The 21,911-nt window shown below is 36.6% G+C and overlaps 1 protein-coding gene across 8 annotated transcripts in view; it reads right to left on the bottom strand.

The window, feature by feature from the left end:
• The window catches only part of Ercc6l2 (ERCC excision repair 6 like 2), an 89,043-nt gene that overhangs the window by 53,297 nt on the left and 13,835 nt on the right, over positions 1-21,911 (bottom strand). For 6 of the 8 annotated variants that reach the window (XR_013051715.1, XR_013051716.1, XM_006981728.4 and 3 more), the window contains 8 exons: positions 21,143-21,336; positions 13,280-13,441; positions 12,670-12,877; positions 10,082-10,222; positions 7,716-7,829; positions 5,811-5,930; positions 1,770-1,841; positions 1,010-1,155 (listed from right to left, as the gene is read on the bottom strand). Coding sequence is in view for 6 of the 8 variants with exons in the window: in XM_006981728.4 (XP_006981790.1) it covers positions 1,010-1,155; positions 1,770-1,841; positions 5,811-5,930; positions 7,716-7,829; positions 10,082-10,222; positions 12,670-12,877; positions 13,280-13,441; positions 21,143-21,336 (1,157 nt within the window). In the remaining 2 variants the exon portion in view is untranslated. Of the gene's footprint in view, positions 1-1,005; positions 1,156-1,769; positions 1,842-5,810; positions 5,931-7,715; positions 7,830-10,081; positions 10,223-12,669; positions 12,878-13,279; positions 13,442-21,142; positions 21,337-21,911 lie in introns of those variants that run through there. The other 2 variants (XM_076573546.1, XM_076573543.1) reach the window with 2 other exon arrangements.

The raw sequence follows: 21,911 nt of genomic DNA, 5'->3' as shown, positions 1-21,911 counted from the left end.
AGGTTTCAACCTGTGGGTTGAGACCCCTTTAGGTTAGAACGACCCTTTCACAGGGGTTGCCTAAGACCAACAAAAAATACAGATATTTATATTACAGTTCATAACAGTAGCAAAATTACAGTTATGAACCAGAGCTGTTAGCTGTTTTCAGAAAACTGGACCTGAGGTGGTCACGAAGGTCTCTGTACTGCTGGAACCTCTGTTCAGTGTGTTAAGACATGTCTGAAGTTAAGAATGCTGAGGTGTGTTACAGAACTTAACTGAAGGCAGTACTTACGACGTCATTTAATGCTTTGTATGTAAGGACAGAGGTGAGAAATGTTTGATGTCATCCACAGCAAATGAAGTTCAAAGCCTCTCCTTTTCTCAGCTGCAGGAATTCAACAGAACTGCTCATGCCACAGGCATGCCACAGCAGCTTGACTACTCACCTCACCTCAGTACTCAGTTTTAGTTCTACTTTTGCATTTCACATTTTATTTCTAAAGTCCTCTGGTTATCTTTTTCAAAAACAGTGAGAACAAATCTAAAAATTCTCACACAGAATGCCAAAGATAAAGTATTTATTATGCCCCCAAATATCTTCCTTAGGTGTTTCTAAGAGATTCATTAATTAGGTGCTAGAACAAATTTATTCCTTATAAAATTTCAGGAGAAGCTCCAGTTGGGACAAAGGCAGAGAAGGCAAGAGTACCAAGCTCTGAGTAAAAAGCCCAAAGGTATTGACCCTGAGACACCAACACTACCCAGGAAGTTCTGGGAGTCAATGCTTGTGTTTTCATTCTTATCTTTTAAGCCAGTCCTCACAAGGGAATTACAGAATGATAAGGAAATAAAAGATTAGGTAAAATTCAAAATACTGCTATTCTAGTTACAACTGATAAAATTTTTACTGCTTCTTAAAGTCAAATAAAACAGAGCAACATAAACCTATTTGTTGAAAATTAATCCCAAAATAGTTTAAAAAACAACCAGATAGAAATCAAGCTATCAAATTTTATTTTCTTACATTGTGGAGACAAGACAAATGTTCACATCTTGTGTACTGTTGAACTCTTTCACAATCCTGAGTCTTTCCTCTGATTTTGTGCTTCCATCAAGTCTCCGGAAATCAAGCCCAGAAGCCATGCAGTATTGCTGCAGCACGTCCAGCAGCTGCAGGAAAGCAGGGGAAGCACAGAGTCAGTCACAGCCTCTATCCAATCACTGACCACTGGGTTCACAATTTCTTTCTTCTGATTAATGAGCAATAGATATGGGGGTCCTGGGTGTAACTCTGTGCAAGAGTGAATTCCTTGTATATGCCAGGCCCAGTCAGACTCTATTTCCATCACCAAAAAAATAAATACTTTTCTTACTTTTAACCCATGTATTTCTTTCCATTATTCTGAAAGAGGCAATCTTTTTTTTTTAATAAGTTTTTATTTAAAAAAAACAAAAAACAAACTGAAACCAAATAAAAAGAAAAACATTGGTAAAATAATTTATGTAAACATTTATTTATGTCATTTTCTAAACTTTAAAATATTCTAAATATCTCAAAAGAACGTCAGCAGAAAATATAACCTTATCTTATATATCTTGATAAGAAGGTGGCACCCCTCCCTAATTTCCACACATAACTGAGTGTGCTGAAAAGGCCTAAGTTGCTTCCCTCACCACAATTTGCTGTGTGGATGAGGAGAATGTGACAGTAATCTGCTACTTCCTTGTGGTTAATGCCTAGAGATGCAGGCTGATCAAGCAAGAACATTCTGGACAGGACTCACCTTGGTGGAAAAGGAGAAGAGAAGAACCTTATCTCTGTGTTTCCTAAAATGATTTAAAAGCTGCTGGAGAACCTGGGAAGAAACACGGGGCATCAGCGGACCAGTGCTGATCTAAATGCACTTTACACCTACACACAGCACTGGAGAGTTCCTGAAAAAGTGCTCTACACAACACTAACCTCAGTCATCTCTGCTAACTTCTTTTACATATTCCAAGTTAACAAATATATTTATCACATCAAAGGCTACTCATTATCCTGTTGTCAGTGAGGCGGTAAAGTTCCCAAAGCCTATTTCATCTCATCAGGTTTTAATAAAAAGAAGCATTTTAGATGATGGATTAATTTAATTTCTAGAATACATTTTTATACCTACAATATGTTAAGAAACTGAATTAGCAAAGCATATCTTTTTAGCAAATAAATGGTTTTCTAGACAGACAAAATGCAAGGCTCTCAGTTGCATCTAGGTAGGTTCTGAAAGATCTGATGTTTATTCTCTTAGATACACACCTCTTCTCACTTTCTCCCCTTTGTTTATTTACCATAAACCCTGACTTCCAGATTGGGCTTTGACCTCAAAGTGCTAATAATCAACCCTCAAACTCAGGTCTTTGGAGAAGAAGCAACAGTCCAACACACAGCAGAATCTGCTGTTTTTAAGCAGACATTCCCATACCTGGGAAGACAGAACACCATGGAAAGGCAATCCACAGATGGGAGAGGAATTTTCTGTACCAAGTTTTACTGGACTATGAAAAAAATAAGATTATTTACTTGATGATAAGCATCTAAAGAAAAAAAATTATACTCAACGTAACAACCTTTTAATAGTTCATCTAGTAAGGACTTTGTTCTAAATTTGAGTCTTATCCTCAATCCTTGAAAAACATATGCTACAGAGGTTGTCTTTTTAAATATACTCAGATGGTGAGTACAATGTCACAGATTGGAGAAATATTTTAATATCTGACAACATATAAAGTTTTATTTGCATTTAGTTTTATTTTTAAATGACATAACTGACTTTATGAAGGACATGCATTTTAATTTTATATAAGACTAATACTTTTAACTGATACATGTCACTTTTTTAGCTTTTCAGAATTGAGTATAAGTGTTGAAAGCTCCCACATACCAACCCTCATCTCTTTTTGCAATACTGGGGATTAATCCATTGTTTTGTGCATGCTAGGCAAACATACTATCTCTGAGCTATATCTCCCCATAATACCTCCTATTAACGTCTATATAAAGCTAATATTAAAATATTATCATCATTATTACTCTTCATGAGGTATCTGTGCAACTGATTAAGAATACTGACCGATTATTGTTAACTGAAGTCCAGCTTGCATTAGCGTTCTCCCATTTTGTTTACAGTTCTGAATTATGATGAATGTATCAGGACATGGTTTTACATTACAACACCATATAAAATACTGTTAATGTTTTAAAAGTCCCTGTTATTGTACCTACATAACTTTCTTCCCCCAGAACCTCTGGTTTTTCTGCTGTCTCTGGAGTTTTTCCTTTTCCAGAGGGTCACACACCATGTAGTTTTTTCCAGACTAGCTTTAATTTAGCAATGTACATTTAAGAGTTCTCCAAGTGTTCAATTCTCTCTCCCTCTTTTTTTTTTTTTTTTTTTGGAGAGGTCTCACTATGTAGCCCTGGCTGGTCTGGAATTCGCCATGCAGATGATGCTGTCCTTGAACTTAACAAGATGCACCTGCCTCTGCCTTTGCATCCAGAGTGAAGGGATTAAAAGCATGCACCACCATGTCTCACTCAATTTTTATTGTTAAAAACTATGCCATTTTATGGCTGCACCACAGTTTAATCCAAGTGCCTTTTGAAAGACATCTTGATTGCTTCCAAGCTTTGAAAAATTTGAATAAATTTAGGTGGGGTTCTTGTTTTACTAAGTTTAAACTTAGTAAAATTCACTAAATCTAACTTTTGGATAAATAACCAGGAATGTGACTAATGGATAATGTGGTAAGAATATTTCATTTTCCTATTTTAAATATCAAATACATTTTAAATGCTATGCATTTAACATTACCAAAAGCTTTGCCATCAGTCACCAAACTATTCTCCAGAATGAGCAACTCATGCTGCAGTTTCACCTGTGATGGAAGAGGGTCACAGCAGCAGCTGGTGCTGCCAGTAGTCTGGACTTGGCTACCTTAATAGCTGTGCGATGGCACCCCTCATTCTATGTCTGTTCAGATCTTCTGCCATTTTAAAGCTAGATTTACCCATTTTCTACTACTGAGTTTTAAGAGTTCTCTGTATATTTTGGACACCAATCCTTCACTGTTTTGCAAAGATATTCTGGTCTGTGGCTTGTCTTTTCCTTCCCTCAGAAAATGCTATTGTATTAAACCAGAAATATTCTACTTGTGTCATTGGATATAGCTTCAGATCTGTTGAAATTTGGGGTATTTAACAGTAAAAGTAGAAATAAGTAATAAGAAGAGAATTTTTTTTTTCCTGACTGCAGGTCTTCATTGGGCAGGTCTTCATTTAAAGAAAGAAAAAAAAAAAAAACTCACTAAATGAATAACCATAAATTAAGGGCTTTTACTAAAAATTCAAAAATGGCAATACCACCAATGTATGTTGAGGCTGAATTTGAGTATTCACAGCAAAGGAATTTTTGGATATGTTTCTCAAATTAGTCAGACTGGCCTAGAAAGATGAACATTGTGCCTTTATGTACCATAGCACTGAGCTGGGCTCCCTAGTCTTCCCTGTTCTTTTAGTAAGTGGATCTGTGATATTTCTCCAAGGAATAAAAAGAGAATTCACATGTCTGCGTTCACAAACAATACACAACTCAATGACCTGAAGTTCTTTACCTCATAGGCAATAATTCTATGATAAGCCTATAGGGTATATATCACCAAACCAGTATGTCACAGGTAATGCTGCTAATTACATGATAAGAAACAAACAGTCCTACAGTACATATCTCCAGCTTATTACTGTCAAGATCTGCTTGACTAGGATTCAGTCAGAAGTTGCAAATCATACAAACTGCTCTCCATACAAACCAAGATGCCTACCCAGCTTCTAACAATCAAAATCAAAATGAAATCTAATCATTATATTAACTACACATTATAATTTCTAAAAATAAAACTCCAATGAATATGGCTCTGATATCTTAAAATAAATAAATAAAATGGATAAAAAAGATCATTATATTTTAACTATTTGTTGGAATAAATCATGATATTTTCATGAATACAAACTCATTTATTATTAAAAATAAATTTTTAATGCAATCCTCTTTACTACTTTTATGTCTACCAATTTTGTTTCAATAAATTTCTAGGTTCTAAGCAACTAAACCACACTGAGCTTATCTAGATTAATAGCTAAAAGCACAGATAAAAAAACTAGATTAAAAAAACTAATTGACTACTTTGAATTACTTCCTTTTTATTCCTTTTGCCAAAAGAAATAAATATCTTACCATCTTCTTAATTGTAGTTAAGGCTGGGAATTGTTCTATATAAATCTGTGAACCCATAAATGAGGATTCTTGATAGCTATTGAGGGGTCAAGCAAAATGGCCAGAGGCTGTCAGGAGTTCACACTACCACAAAAGGCCTAGGTCAGGGCTGCAGAACCTAGGCTTACTTTCTACACCCCTCCTTTAGTAATGCAGTACCAAGAATAACATGGCCATAGGTCAGTTTCCCTGAGCAGAACAAATGTTCCCTTGCAATTTTACTATCCAGGTCAGCAAACAAAAAAAATGGAGGCAGAAAATTCAGTCTAGATATAGAGGCCTTGTCTCTGCATGTAAGTCCAATAGATTGGTAAGGAAAAGTCTAAAGTATATTTGATGAAACTGCTACTAAGAACCCATTGTGTGCACTGATCTATATGCAGAGCTCATAATCTCCATCACTTCTCATTGTTGGGGTGCCTGTCCTTTAGCTGGTGTCCTTGCTGTACCACTGCATAAATCAAACCTTTTGTGCAGCATCCCTGGTTGAATGAGAACTGAAGGAAGAGTACATACCTTCATTTTCCCACTATATTTAGGGTCAGAAAGTGTTTCAAAGGCTGCATCTTTACTTTTCTGCACAAAATCTGGGAATCTGGAAAATACCTGATCACATATCTTCTTGGTAAGTGTTTCCTTGAGAGAAAGAAGAAGAAATTTCAATACATATTTAAACCTGCAAAAAATAAAACTTTATAAAAAAATCTATCTATGAGAAAAAAATATAATCTGGCTTCAGCACAAGAAAATATCCTTACATGACAGTGAGACCTCTTTACTGACCTTGGCTCTAGAGTAATACAGAACTACAGTATCAAAGCAAATGGTCTTATTTAAGCCCTACCTTAGAGAGGACTGATTTTCTGACAGTTTGGGAAACAGCCTAAATATTTAATATACAGATTATTATATATCTATTTACCCAGCATATAAGATAAATATATTTAAACATAATATTATCAGTTACTTTGATGCAACTGATTGCATGGAATTCATTTATCAACTATCTAAGTAATCTCGTGTTTTTTTTTGTTTGTTTGTTTGTTTTTATTTTGGTTGTTTGAGACAAGGTTTCTCTGTGTAACCCTGGCTGTCCTGAAACGTGCTTTGTAGACCAGGCTGGCATTGAACTCAGAGATCTGCCTGCCTCTGCCTCCCAAGTGCTGAGATTAAAGGCATGAGCCACCACTGCCCAGCTAACTATCTAAGTAATTATATCAAAATAAATACACAAACACTATTAGACAGATAAAACAGCTATCACTTTAAGCTCAAGCTTTTTCATCCTGATTAAAAATTTAAGTGCACACGTTCTTTGATATATAAATTTTACTTTAAAGATTTATTAGTGTTAATGCTGAAAATGGAGCTCAGTACCTTGCACATGCTAAGCAGGTTCTGTTATTCAATTACTAAATTTTAAAATAAGCAAGTCAGATTTCTCTTCAATGTCACCTAAAACACTTTTAAGAGTATTGTGCTAGGATAATGTGAAGTAGAAAGAAGTGTGAAGTGTAAAGAAGCTGTGTCTGCAGAAACTGACTGACTGATTGATTAGAGCTGCAATACTATGGATAGATTGGAATGTTACAGCTTCAGAAGTTAATTATCTTATCTTGGGCAGAGTTTTAGTCCCACCCTCTAATAGTCATTCCTTGCCTGAATCGTGAACCTAACTAGTCTTATCAATAAAAACCAGGAGTCAAATAACAGGGTAATAACTTGAAAGATGAGAGAAGCAGAGGAGCAGCCACCAGTGACTTCTTACCTTAGAAGTCACTTAGACCGAATCACTAGACCTAAAAGGCTGAGATCCTGTCTCCACCCCACCTTATCACTTCTTCTCTTCACCTCCTGAGATTACAGGTATGAGACACCACCGCCTGGCCTCTGGTTAACTAGTGGCTGGCTAGGCCCTCTAGTCTTCAGGCAAGCTTTATTTGTCAAAACACAAACAAAATATCACACATCTGTGTCAGAACTAGCATTCTGTGACTAATAGATAAATAATATGGAATCCTAGTCTCTACCAATTCAAAAGCTAAGAATGTCATCAGATAGCATCCTGGGCCTATAAAAAAAGCTTCCCTCATCTTGTACCCATCTCTCTGATGTACCCACCAATATATTTTAAAACTTTCCTAGATTTCTCTGTTTCTTTCTTCAGTAAACTATAAAACTTCATAAAACCACTTCCATGTTAAAAAATGGAATTTAGGATAATCTAAATCTCTCTTCCCAGGCTCTGGTCACTGAAATGGCTCCAGAATAAAGTATCTCTTGCTCCCTTTAAGATTAGAGTTGTGTTTTGTGTGTGTGTGTGTGTGTGTGTGTGTGTGTGTGTGTGTGTGTGTCAACAACACTATACAGTATCAGTTTTATATCAATAGCATGACAGAGAAATGTAAAGTCAACCCCAACCTGATGCCTGGAGGTGCTGGTGGTCTGCAGCAGTGCAACATGGTTAGCTACTTTCTGCAGCACAGTTAGGTAACTAAGACACAAAGTTCTCACTTTTTCACCCTTTGAATTAGTCTGTAGCAGAAAGGACAAAAAAAAAAAACACAAATAAGAAAACCATTAATAACGTGGCTATATAACTAATTATAAAACACAACACTAATACTTATTGCATATCTATGACAGTGAAGGCCAACTGCTTGGAAGAATATTCTTGAATCACGGACCTAGAATCACTCTTCATGAAATGTAATATAGTGTTTATTTAATAAAAGGGGAGTCTCCATTCTGGAATGGAACAGTGACAGAATGCCATAAGAGGACCCTGGTAGCAACACTATGATGTAGTCACAGTGTTCTAAAGAAGACTTTACTCTCTACTCATGCCTAGCCCAGCAGAACTGAAGATACTTTAAAGAGACACTTGTCTCTCAACCTGACTATCAGATGACTGAAATAGAGCCCAGGAAAAAGGAGTTCCACAGGAATCTCACAATGGGAGGAGGAAAAGGAACCAGCTAGAGAGGGAACTTGACTTCCAGAAAGATTTCACACAGTTCTAACAACTTGTAAAACCACCTTACACACAGAAGCCCAGACACTGATGGGTCAGTGGTGGGCGGGACAGCATCTTGACTGGCACTGCTTGGCCCTCTATTTAAATGTTGATCTCACTTCTGAAATGGGAAGATGGATGTTGTAGATATCATTTTAAAATGTGTTACATTTGTTTGTGATGTGGAACGTTTGTTTAATGATGCAAAAATGTGCTGCATTCTTTTATGTTGCATTTGTTTAACTCTGTGAAGCTGTGTTACTATGCCTGTCTAAAATACCTGATGGTCTAATAAAGAGCTGAATGGCCAATAGCAAGGCAGAAGGAAGGATAGGTGGGGCTGGCAGGCAGAGAGAACAAATAGGAGAAATCTGGGAGGAAAAGAAAGAGCAAGAGAACAAGGAGAGGGGGATGCTATGGGCCAGCCACACAGCCACCCAGCCAGCCATGGAGTAAGAGTGAAAGTAAGATACACAGAAATAAGAAAAGGAAAAAGCCCAGAGGTAAAGGTAGACCAGGTAATTTAAGAAAAGTTGGCAAGAAACAAGCCAAGCTAAGGCTAGGCATTTATAATTAAGAATAAGCCTCCGTGTGGTTTATTTGGGAGCTGGGTGGCAGGCCCCCCCAAAAAGTAAAGAACAATCAACAAAATATGGACTTGAGGAATTTGCTGGGTCTTTGTCCCTCTTCCTGAAGTAGCTGTGCTTAATAAATCTCCTTTTTCTGCTTTCCACTTTTAATTTGGCTCTTTTAATTGGATTACTGATGAGTGTCCAGATCTGACCCAGGAAACAAGGTATGACCCCCAAATCTGATAACAAAGCTAGAAAGTTTTCTAGATACATGGGGTATTACAAAATTGGAAATGACTGAAAACAGCAAAACCAATTGAAGGAATAAAAAGCAATCTAGAGAAATACTTGGGTCCCCGTAATCATTACAGAAAAAGAAATAAAACAAAAACAAAAACAAAAAACCCCAGCAGTATTGCCACATTCCTTTAATCCCAGCACTCGGTGAATCTGAGTTCAAGGCCAACCTGGTATACAGAGTGAGTTCCAGGACAGCTTGAGAAAACCTGTCTCAGAAAACCAAATAAATAAAGAACAGATAAAACAAAACAAAACAAAACAAAAAATCACGTAACTTTTTGTCTCTAAGAAAACAAGTTGTTCTACTAACACAAGTCTCTATTAAATAGACTCTGTGGCAAGAAGTTGTGTTTCATCAGCAAAGCAGTGATTCATTCTTACTAGCAGTGGGTGAAAATAAAATGGAATTTTAAGATGAAAGTAGGCTACTTCCGAATAAGAAGTGAGCAGATACCAAACTGAAGCTTAATTTCTAAACTAGGTCTTACTGATATTTGAGTTTTGTATCTTATAATGCAGTGATTTGATATTGTAAAAAATTTCTGATTAACTTGTGATTATCTATGTGTATGTGTGTGATGCAGGCATGCATGTGCCATGGCGTGCATGTGGAGACCAGAGGATAACTTTTAAGAGCCAGTTCCCGCTTCTACCTTGTTTTGAAGCAGTCTCTTATTGGCCCACAAGTTCCCAGGGATTTTCCTGTCTGCAACCCCATGTTGTCAGAAATGCGGGGATCACAGACCCTGTTACTGCATGCTGTCTGTGTGGGTTCTGGGAATCAGCACTCTGCTCGTCAGGCTTGTGTCACAAGTACTTAGACTCTCCACGCCATCTCCCTGGTCCCTTGGTTTTATTGACACAAGAACAAAACAGTGAAGATAAATGGAAATGTTTGCCTTGTAACAGCAATTTCTCCTTTTCCGGCCACTGCCACAGGTACAAGGCTGAGAAGACTGAAGGATTAAAGCCACATCTTCTGTTTCTAACACTGTTTGATAGACAGCTTTCTGGAATTCTGTCAAAGAACAATACACCATCTGTAGACAGACAAGAAGACAGTTCTTAGGATTTCTATAGCAATGAGAATAATCATCACAATGCCCACTAGATTTCATGAGGTTAACACCACAATCACCTACACTAACTTCCTGTACTTATGTCTTTATGACAATTACTCCCCCATTATCTTTCAGTCTTGCTCCTCACCTCATTCTATATTGTACAGACTATCATCTCACTTTTAAATAATCCTTATAATTTGTTCTTGTTTTTACTTAAAAGAAAAACTAACATGAACATGTGACTTCCTTACATATTTCTCAGTATATCATGGGTCTTCTTAGAAGTATATCAGTCTATCATGCAAACAAATAATGATAATGTGAAACAAAAGACTTCAGAAAAATAGTATAAATAACAAATGCTACTGAAATATTTGAAAAACTGCAAAAACATTAGAAACATTCATGCTACTTTAGTTACTTGTATTTAGGCTCTTGATCTAAATTCCTAAAATTAGTAAAGATAATAATTAAATATATGCAAAAACAAACATAAGTTGCTATTATATGTCCAAATTCGAGGACAGAACAAAATATTGTAGCAAAACAATGCAACCGACTTATAATGACACAATTTCCCTCCTACTTCTGGCAGCACTAGAAACTAATAAAATTCTTCTAGATATATATGAAACTGCTGTCGTAAAATCAAATTATTCATAACAGGCCATAAAGAGTATGAATAAAAAGGAACAGCCACCTATTTTTAAGCATTTATATAAATACAATGAGACAGTATTACAAAAAAATACACACTCAGCAAATACAGGAATATCTTTAAAAATAATGCCGGAATTTTAAAAATATGTCTACAGAATCTAATCACTCCTCGATCCTTAGTATTGAATATAAAAGTATGTAAGAACAGCAGGATGACACAGAAGATGGCACTCAGTGATTACAATGTAAAGGGTATTTTATATTAGTATTCAACACTACAGTGTTTCTTATGTGTCATGCATTTCAGAGCAACCATGTGAAGCCTGCCTATCCTCATTGGTTCCTTAACAAACAGCACTGGTCTGAGACCCTGAGGAAGCTGCTCAACTGAAAAAAACCTTTACATGGGAAGCCAGAGTCCAAGTTCTAAATCTCTAGGCACAGTTCTCTCTTGATGTATTTTGTTTGTATTATTCCTATTAAATAGATCTCTCTCTCTCTCTCTCTCTCTCTCTCTCTCTCTCTCTCTCTCTCTTTCTCTCTCTCTCTCTCTCTCTCTCTCTCTCACACACACACACACACACACACACACACACACACACACACGTCTGCACACAACATTTTAGAAAGCAGAGGTTCACAAAGTACTCTAACACAATAACCTTTCCATCTGAGCTGCAATGCTTACAATCATCACCTCTACTTAAGACAGCATGACTTACATTTAGCTTGTAATAATTTACAGAATCTTTATTCTACTGCTGGAGCTAAGAATCACAAGGTTAGACAACCAGTGAAAAATCTAAAAATCCTAGACAATTCCAATTTTCTTAAACAGTAACAATGTTATTTTCTTACAAGTTAAAAATTAGGTCAGTAGCATAACTACAAACAGCTTTCTACATAAAGCCAACTTAGAAAAAAAAGCACTAAACCACTTTATTACTATAACTAGAATTAAGATGCCACAGAGCACACTGAACCACGTGTGAAGGAAAAACTCATTACAAAGGGAAGCTGCCCCTACTTCTTTAAGGAAGAACTGAATCAAAAGCCTTGATAAGACATGAGGATTTGGTCTGGATTTTTGTTTTTGTTTTTGTTTTTTGAGAAAGGGTTTCATTGTGTAGATCTGATCTCACTGGCCTAGAACTCACTATGTAGACCAGGCTGGTCTGAACTCAGAGATTCACCTGCCTCTGTGCTGGGATTAAAGGAGTACACCACTGCACCTGACTTAAAATGTACATTAGATACACATGGCCATGGCGTGGATCCCAAAGGCCCCCCACAGGCCCACAAGTCAAAGCCCAGCTCACTGGCCTTTGGCATGTGGAGCCTTTAAGGAGGAACTTAGGTCACTGAGACTGTGTCCCTGAAGTGAGTATTGGGTTCCTGGCCCCTTCCTGTCTCTTTTTCCTTCTCACCACTGTGAGGTAAGAGCTTATTCTACCATGTTCTCCCACAGGCCCAAAGACCCATGGACTGAAACCAAAATAGATCTTTCCTCGGTTACAGAGACTTAGCTCCAGAATATATCATGGCAATAGAAAGCTAATTAACACATGTACTAATTGCAGGCCTATTAGCTAGCAGGTCAATAAAATTAAGAAAGAAATAAAACTGAGTTCAACTGATGTTTTCTGAAATCCCACGTTACAAACGTTCCCACAAAAGGAATCCTAAAAAGAAATGCTTTTCAAGAAAAAAAAAAAAAAAACTTGTGATGAATAATTAATAATACAAACAAATGCAGTTCTCACCCGGTCTTCTTTCTTAGGCAGCTGGCCCTTGATAAGGGTCTTGGTGCGCCTGAGAAAACAGCCAGACATCTTTTTTGCAAGTCTGCGCATAGCTTTTCGGCCAGTAGCAAGCTCTCTTTTTGTTGCTGTGTGTCTCTGGCCATGTTCCACTGGGTCAGAAAATTGCTTCTTGAAGTGGGTCCTGCTACCTAAAAGTCCTGGCACGGCCCTTTAGAAAGGTAGTAAGAAAAATGTAACAAAGTTACTAAATTATTTAAAAAGAAAAGCATTCGATTCTTTTGCTTGTAAAGAATATATTCAGTGGCTTACTTATTAATGACAACAAAAACAAGAGCCAGGAAAACAGCATTCCTTCTTTATGACTGTTTATAACTGAAGGTGATAGGGCTGGTAATTCAACATTTATTTACTATGGGGGCGAACAGGAGCATGCTAAGACTTTCAGAGGACTTCCTACATTGAAACATGCTTGGGATTAAGTATTTCTGTAAACAGTTAAGTAACCAGTTTTCTGGGGGGGAGGGGCTGTGATTTAAAGGACTAGCAATCAGAAAACAGGGCAGCATTTAGCTAAACAACTATCCAGAAAATGTCTAAGCATTTCACCTACCAGTCCATAACACACCACAGCTCCTTCATGTTGTTCTGAAGGATGGTGCCAGTGAGGCCAATGCGGGCCTTGCACTTCAGAGCCTTCATGACTTCCGTCACTCGTGTTTTTGGATTCTTGATTCTATGAGCTTCATCTACAATAACAGCTGACCATTCCAAACTACAAGAAAAAAAGGAAGAGTGGGGAATAGAAAATGTTCTTACCTTAGTCTAAAGATTTAGACATCCTTTTTTTTTTTCTCCCTAACACCTTCATCCTTTGATGATTCTACTGGTTCTCATCTGGCTAAGTGACCCTAGATCACAGAACACTACTGGTAAATACAGAAAAATGAGAAACGAGAAAAGGCATGATTTTGTAAACCCTAATAAAATGCATATGATACTATAAGAGGTTTAGAGATCATGTTTGATAATGCTGGAATGAAAGCTATTATTTAAATATCATTAAATGATAATTCCTCCTTTAAATAACAAATCAGAAAGACACAAAAAAAAAGACACAGAAAGACATAAAAAAACAAACTTTATGTTAAATTTGAAAAGCATTGATATAGACATCAGCATTTTTTTGAAACTGATAATGAATACTGTTTACTAAAAAGGTTAATGTTGTGACTCCAGTAGAGATGAGCAGCTGCAATGGTCAATCTGTTAGAAAGAACAAGTGCTATTGAATTAGTGAGAGATCAATGGGGAACACAGCAGAAATGCTGAAGAGCCAAATTCAGGATTAATGTCCAGAAACAAGTCTAATTAGAATATTGAAGCCTGGCAGTGGTGATACACACCTTTAATCCCAGCACTCAGGAGGAAGAGCCAGGCGGATCTCTGTGAGTTCGAGGCCAGCCTGGGCTACAGAGCGCAATCCAGGACTGGCACCAAAACTACACAGAGAAACCCAGTCTCAAAAACAAACAAACAAAAAAAGAATATTGAAGCATCAAGATTAATGATTGTGCGAGGCAGTGGTGGCACACACTTTTAATCCCAGCACTCAGGAGGCAGGCAGATCTCTGAGTTCAAGGCCTGCCTGGTCTACAGAATGAGTTCCAGGACAGCCAGAACTACACAAAGAAACCCTGCCTCACAAAACAAAACAAAACACAAAAACCAACAACAAAAAAAATGCAATTACAATTGGTTGTAAATATTCAATAAATAAACATCTAGAAGTTAAAGAGAAAAAAATCAGACACCATACACAAAAATGAATTTAAGATAGATTATAAGTCAAAATGAGGAAAAATATTAAAATGTATAAAACAGAACCATCTTCCTGATTCTAAGTCAGATGAAAACTTCTCAGAAGTTTTTGTGATAAATTGGATGTTGTCAAAGTTACCAACTTTTGCCCTTCTGAAGACATCATTAAGAAAATGGAAGACAGACTGAGAGAAAACATCTGCAAACTATTAGATAAAATACCTGTACATGGACTATATGCTACAACATCAAAAGGTGAGCAAATAACTTGAACTATCTGAAAACACAAATTGCAAATAAGCATGTCTACAACTCAGAAAACAAAAAAGGAGGATAAATTGCCATCATTGTAGACTCACTCATTAGTTTAACTTCTCACTCCAATACAATCAGGCATTGACCTTGACTTAAGTTAAATTTAAATCTAATTCTTTTTTTTTTTTTTGGTTTTTTTTCGAGACAGGGTTTCTCTGTGTAGCTTTGCGCCTTTCCTGGAACTCACTTGGTAGCCCAGGCTGGCCTCGAACTCACAGAGATCCGCCTGGCTCTGCCTCCCGAGTGCTGGGATTAAAGGCGTGCGCCACCACCGCCCGGCCTTAAATCTAATTCTTAATCAAGGAGACTTTGCTTTATAGAAATGATAAACTAGAAAAATACATTATGCTATAAGACCCAACAAGATAAATGGATTTGATCAAGTAAGGATAAAGTTTACATGCCGAAACATACATAAATGGACATAAGAATCAAAATACTTAAATGGTAGTAAAATGTCACTTCATAGATTTCCTATTGTAGAGAAAAAACCTTACTTGTGAAGGTACTGTTTTATGGATGCTTCCCTTCTTGTCCTATAGACAAACTTAGTGTCATTACCAATGAACAGCATGCATACCCCAAAGTGACAAGTATGAAGTCCACAGCTATATTCATAAAGCATCCTTGCCAGCAATGTTAACCTGTATCTAACAAAGCTTTAGGCCAGGCTCAATGTACTGAGATACAAATGATAAAAGGGATCACTCTTTATCAGGTGAGTATGAAAGACTTAATAACCAAAGCCACCACCCAAACCTTTACTGAATTCTGCTTTACAGAAATTAACTGTTGATAATATCTTAAGGATATTTGTTTCCCTCTCATCTTTTAATTTTTTTATTACTTTCTTTTGAGAATGTATGTATGCATGTACGTATGTATGTACCTATATATGTACACATGTGTGCACATGCATGTGAAAGACAAGAGGTCAATCTCAGGTATTATTCCTTAGATGCTGTCCACCTAGTTTTTTGAGACATGATCTCTCACTGGACTGGAGCTGGCCAATTAGCTAGGCTAGCTAGCCAGTGAGCTCCAGGGATCTACCTGTCTCCACAACTAAAGTGTGTGCCACCAGGGCCAATGGGTTCCAGGGAATGAAATTCAGGTCCTCACGCTTCATAGCAAGCACTTTACCAAGTTACCTACCCATATGACAAGGGTAATGATGTATAAAATGTTGTGGAATATTATTTTAACTGTGTAAAGATCTGTTACATTTGTTTATACTATGGAACATTTGTTTAATGATGCAAAGATGTGTTGCATTCTTTTATGTTGCATTTGTTTAACTATATAAAGCTGTGTTACTCTGCCTGCCTAAAACACCTGATTGGTCTAATAAAGAGCTGAACAGCCAACAGCAAGGCAGGAGAGGGATAGGCGGGGCTGCTAGGCAGAGAGAATAAACACAAGGAGAAGAACAGAGAAAATGGAAGAATGAGAAAGGAATAAGAGGAAGATGCCAGGGGCCAGCAACTCAGCCACGCAACCAGCCACTGAGTAAGAAGGAAAGAGAGGTATGTGGAATAGAGAAAGGTAAAATACCAGAGGCAAAATGTAGACAGGGTAATTTAATTTAAGAAAAGCTGGCTAGAAACAAGACAAGCTAAGGCCAGGCATTCATAAGTAAGACTAAGTCTCCACGTCTTTATTTGGGAGCTGAGTGGTGGCCCCTAAAAGAGTAAAAGCAAACAAACAAACAGCCCAACATTAAAGAACACAAACTTAGAACAACATTAAAATATTTAGTACTCAAGCTGTCATGCTATGTGAAATTTACTGAAGTGATTCACTAATATACTTAGACAAAGTGTGTATGCATGCATGTACAATGCACGAATACACACATGTTTACATATATGCAAGAGCACACACACATATGCATACATAGGTATGTACAAAAGATCTGTTGGCTATAACAGATAGACACTCATACACATTTGTCCAACTTTCCTACAGAATTTTTAAGGTAAAGGTACAAAAAGATAGAACCTCTCCAGAACACAGACAGGAAGAAATGGAAAGATGACTTACAGAAGCAGAGAAAAGCAGTCTGTAGGCCAGCAGCAAAGCAAGCCAAGGAGCACTCTAATGTATATGTGCAGCTCCTTAAGGAACTAGAAGCTGGGGGTACTGGATGACTCAGGAAACTGGAGTCACATAAATACCCGTTTGTTCAAGAAATGTTTGGACCTCATAAATAACTATTCCCACTCTACAATATAAACATGAAAGTTATTCTCACATATGGATATAAAAGGCAAAGTACAGCAAAAAATCTTAATTTCCTCTAAGAAATTGACAGTTGACACAGAAAAATCATTAAAAATTGTAGCCTAACTACGCTGTTAGAGATGTGGATATAAAAGCCAGACATAGTGATACATGTCTGTAATCCCAGCACTCAGAAAGTGGAGGCAAGAGAGTCAAGAATTCAAGGCCAGCCTGAAGTATACAGAAAAGTCTGGCCAGCCTGGGTTAGATGAGATTGTTTCAAAATTAAACCAAACAGAACAAAGTGGGTGAGGGTGAGGATGAGGAGGACAGGAAGGGAGGGCAAAGGAGAATCAGAGTCCAACAGACAGACTGACTGACTAGTGTCAATAACAGCTGAAGGTACAGGTTAAGAAGGAGTGTACAAAGAAATGCAGCTTTCCCTACAAGCCTTATTTAGCTCTTTAGACATATATAAACTTGCCAACATTTCATAAAGTAAAATATATAATAATTAAATATTGTTCAACTATAGTATATCATGCATTTGTCTACTCTAGATTGTTTATTATAAATGTACAGAACACCACACTCACAAAATGGTACTCACTCAGATTAAACATAAAACATTTAAAATATATCAAAACGAAGATATTTGAAGTAATACAAGTTAACAACAACAAAAAAATCAATGTCCTCATTTCCCTACTTTTGCAAATATGATTTACAGTTATATAATTCTCAGAATTCTTAACAGTTACTTCACATAAAATAACCAATTATACATTTTTAGCACATATATGTTAAAATGCAATAAACACTGAAGCACAGAAGTTAAATATGAAATCTATGTTAAGGAACATACTCTAAAGAGACAGGTAAACACTAATTAAAATGTGACTTGTCATGATAAGTGAATTTATTACAATTACCTAACTGCACAGCATCTTTTGAGGTAGCATGCTGGCTAGAACCCTGAGGTCTGGAGTTAAAACAGAAGATCAATGTTAAAACCTCATGCCCATCACTGACTTTGCCTAGACAAACTGCTTAATAATCTCTCCATAACCAAGATTAGTATCTTCTGTCAAAATCCATAAAACAGTAAAATACAAACATCACAGGGTAAAAATCATATCCAAAGTCTGTAAAATCCAACTTTACCAAAACTGGGTTGAATATGAATGGTCTAAATACCCCACAAAGGCAAAGATTGTCAGAATGGACATTAAAAAAATAAAAAGTTCAACTATATTCTACTTGTAAAGGATTCACTACAAAATAAAGAAAATGTTGCAATAAAAAGAGGAAAAACTGTAATATGCAGCAGGTATGAAAAGACTGCTGGCAGTTATGTTAGTATTAGATAAAACAAGATAATACAAAAATAGGAGCCGCTTAAAAATTAATCCATCAGGAAAAAGTAAAAATTTGAAAATTCATGTGAACCTAAAAACGGAACTTAAAATGTATGACTTAAAACTACAGAAATGAGGAAATATATCTATGATTCCAAATCTCATCTTAGAAGATATAAACCAACCCTAAAGAAAATCAGCAAAGACAGGGAACACTCAAAACTACACAAATAAAACTGGACATTTATAGAATATTATACCTACCAACCATAGAATAAAATTTTCAGGTGCACATGCATTAGAAAAATATAATTCCTATCACAATGTCATGTCCTATATGCTCACTAAAATGAGTAAAAACAAAAAGACTGACAATGCCAATATTGGTAAGATAATGAAGCTATTGAACCTTTATACAATCCAATTAAAGTAAAATGGCACAGTCACCGTGGAAAATGGGTTGGCAGTTTCTCCCACTTACGCCTGCACTTATTGTAAAACCCACAAATTCCACTCATTTATTTACCCAATAAAAATAAAAACATATGTCAAAAAAGGGCTTCCATAAATATATTCCTTTAAATTTTACTTATAATAATAACAAAATAGGAAACAAAGTCAAATAGATACTTTCAAATGAATGGGTAAAAAAAAGAGAAATGTATGCATAAGATGGAATACAATTTAACGTTTAAAAAAATAATCACTGATTTACTAAATAGTTCACATGAATCTCAAAAACATGTTGAGCAAAGATGCCAGGCATGAATAAGGAAACTTTCTGTCTAGCTGCATTAACAGAATTAGCTGGACCAGTATGAAACAGTCTGTCATAATAGAAATCAAGTTGAGTGTCCATGGTGAGAACTGAAGAAAGGTTAGCTGTAAAGAAGAGGGCAGTTGGAATGTTTCTCCCTTCTTTGGAATGGGGTTGAGCTCAAGTATTCATTGTTCAAAACCAGGTGTCATTGAACTGTGGCCTCTGGGCCACACCCATATTGTGGATAGTTCTGCATAGTCAACAAGTTAAGGATAGTTTTATATTTTTAATGAGCTGTAAAAATAAAAAAGAATATTCCACAGGAACTATGTATGGCTTCAAAATATTTACTAAGTGGACTTTTACAGAAAAAAAACTAACAATACCATATCAATATTCACTGAACTATATAAAGTGCCCCTGTATCTGTGGATTGGTTCAGGGACCAAAATATGTGGATGTTCAAGTCTCTTACATAAAATGACACAGTATCTGTGTATAACTTACATATATCATCCTGTGTTCTTCAAATAATCTCTAGATTATATGTAATACCCACCACAAAGTGGTATGTAAAAATATTATACTGAGTTGTTTAAAGAAATCATTAGTTTGTTATAAACACATTCTTCTAGCTAATGTTTTAATCTACAGTTGGCTGAGAGTCCCTGGATATAGAACCTGTGGAAATGGAAGCTAAATACATTTAAAAATCAGTATTGATTATTGTATATAAACTGAACCTCATTAAGTTATTTCTAATAGAACCTTCCACATGTATCTGAATAGTCCATTTTAGCAAAAACAGACCCAACTCACCCTGTCATTTTCCAGATGAGATGATATACTCAAATCCACACAGCTAATTAGTGACTGCTTTTATTCTTCTTTTTTATTGATATTTTGAGCACAGGCCCCACCATATTTGTTCACACCGGCCTTAAATTCTTGGTCCTCTGACCTCAGCCTTCAGAGTAGGTGAGCGCTCAGGTCTGTACCACCTCATCTAGTTACATTTTACTCTTGAATACATTCTGTATTTTCCAAACCTCTGAGAGAACTGTTGGTTTTTGTTCTTCATTATTATCTGCAGTCAGGGCATTTTAGCTGATTTGAAAGCATCACCTTTAAGGTCATATTCTGCCATTCTCTCTTTCACTGACTATAATTCAAACTGACTGAAACCATAATATTTTAGCATTTAAAAGATATTAGATAACTTAGCCGGGCGGTGGTGGCGCACGCCTTTAATCCCAGCACTCGGGAGGCAGAGGCAGGCGAATCTCTGTGAGTTTGAGGCCAGCCTGGTCTCCAAAGTGAGTTCCAGGAAAGGCGCAAAGCTACACAGAGAAACCCTGTCTCGAAAAACAAAAAAACAAAAAAACAAACAAAAAAAAGATATTAGATAACTCACATGTCCTTCCCTGTTCATATGCTCTTGGTACTTGTCTGTTATCTAGTAAGGACACCTTATACTGACTTATAGCTCTACCTAAACAGCCAAATTTCTTCTTAATCACATCTTTAAACACGATTACATCCTAAGGTTGTGACCTATACACATGAATTAGGAATTTTGGCACAAGTTAGTTCAAAATAAACCTCTTAATTGGTTTTCCGCCATCAATGTGGCTCAACATTCCAACCAGGGGTTTTTCTATATATCTTGGAAATATGTCAAGGTATGCTATTGAACTAAGGTGCAGATCAAAATATCCTCAGTGAATTTCAATACTCTTGGGGGCATCATTTACACAGTGTTGTGCATGGGACTTGGGACAAATCTTACCATTGTTTAAAACGCAGTTTAGAAAGGAGTCCTATTCTGAGTTTAAGAATAGAATATGAAGTGGTAGGACACCATTCCAGATGTCCTACCTCTGCTTTATAACCCTGACATGAAATCAAGCTATAGGAGTTTGAGTCTTGAATCATGACATAAAGGATGCATATGACTGATGTTAGCAGCACTCTGACAGCATCACTCTTATGATTTTACCTGTTAAGCTCCTCTAGACACAAGCGCAGAGTTTCATAGGTTGTCAGAGCAATTTCACATTTCCTTTGCTTTAAACGAATCAGTTCATTGTCTTTTTTGCTGCCATGTAAAACAGTGACTTTGAAATATCCCCAGGTATCCAATTCATCCTTCCAGTTGTAGAGGACAGAAAGAGGAGCAACTATTAAGAACATCTAAAAACAGGAAGAAAAGCATTCATGTTTTTAATTAAGAACTCTTATTCCCCCACAGAGCTGAGGACCGAACCCAGGGCCTTGTGCTTGCTAGGCAAGCACTCTACCACTGAGCTAAATCCCCAACCCAGTATCAACAGTCTCAATCTTTGATTTTGATGCTCTAAGTAAGTGATTAATACAACTGACTAGTTTGCTAAATGTGGACAAAAAAAAATCCTCAAAAATACTCTTTGCTTAATTAGATTTTTGTTAGAACAACAACAACAAAAAGATAATCCACTGAAAGGAATGGTTATTTTTCATTTTTATTCTTTTTTTTTTTTTTTTTTTTTTTTTTGGTTTTTCGAGACAGGGTTTCTCTGTGTAGCTTTGCGCCTTTCCTGGGACTCACTTGGTAGCCCAGGCTGGCCTCGAACTCACATAGATCCGCCTGGCTCTGCCTCCCGAGTGCTGGGATTAAAGGCGTGCGCCACCACCGCCTGGCCATTTTTATTCTTAAAAGCATTGAAGAAGAGAAAAGTAACTCTTTAAGAGAGAGACAGCAATAAAATCAGGATCCCAACAAGAAATTA

Source organism: Peromyscus maniculatus, chromosome 5, assembly GCF_049852395.1.
Source record: "Peromyscus maniculatus bairdii isolate BWxNUB_F1_BW_parent chromosome 5, HU_Pman_BW_mat_3.1, whole genome shotgun sequence".
Lineage (NCBI taxonomy): Eukaryota > Metazoa > Chordata > Mammalia > Rodentia > Cricetidae > Peromyscus > Peromyscus maniculatus.
The sequence above is the reverse complement of the archived record's forward strand: the minus strand, read 5'-3'. Positions and strand labels throughout refer to the sequence as shown.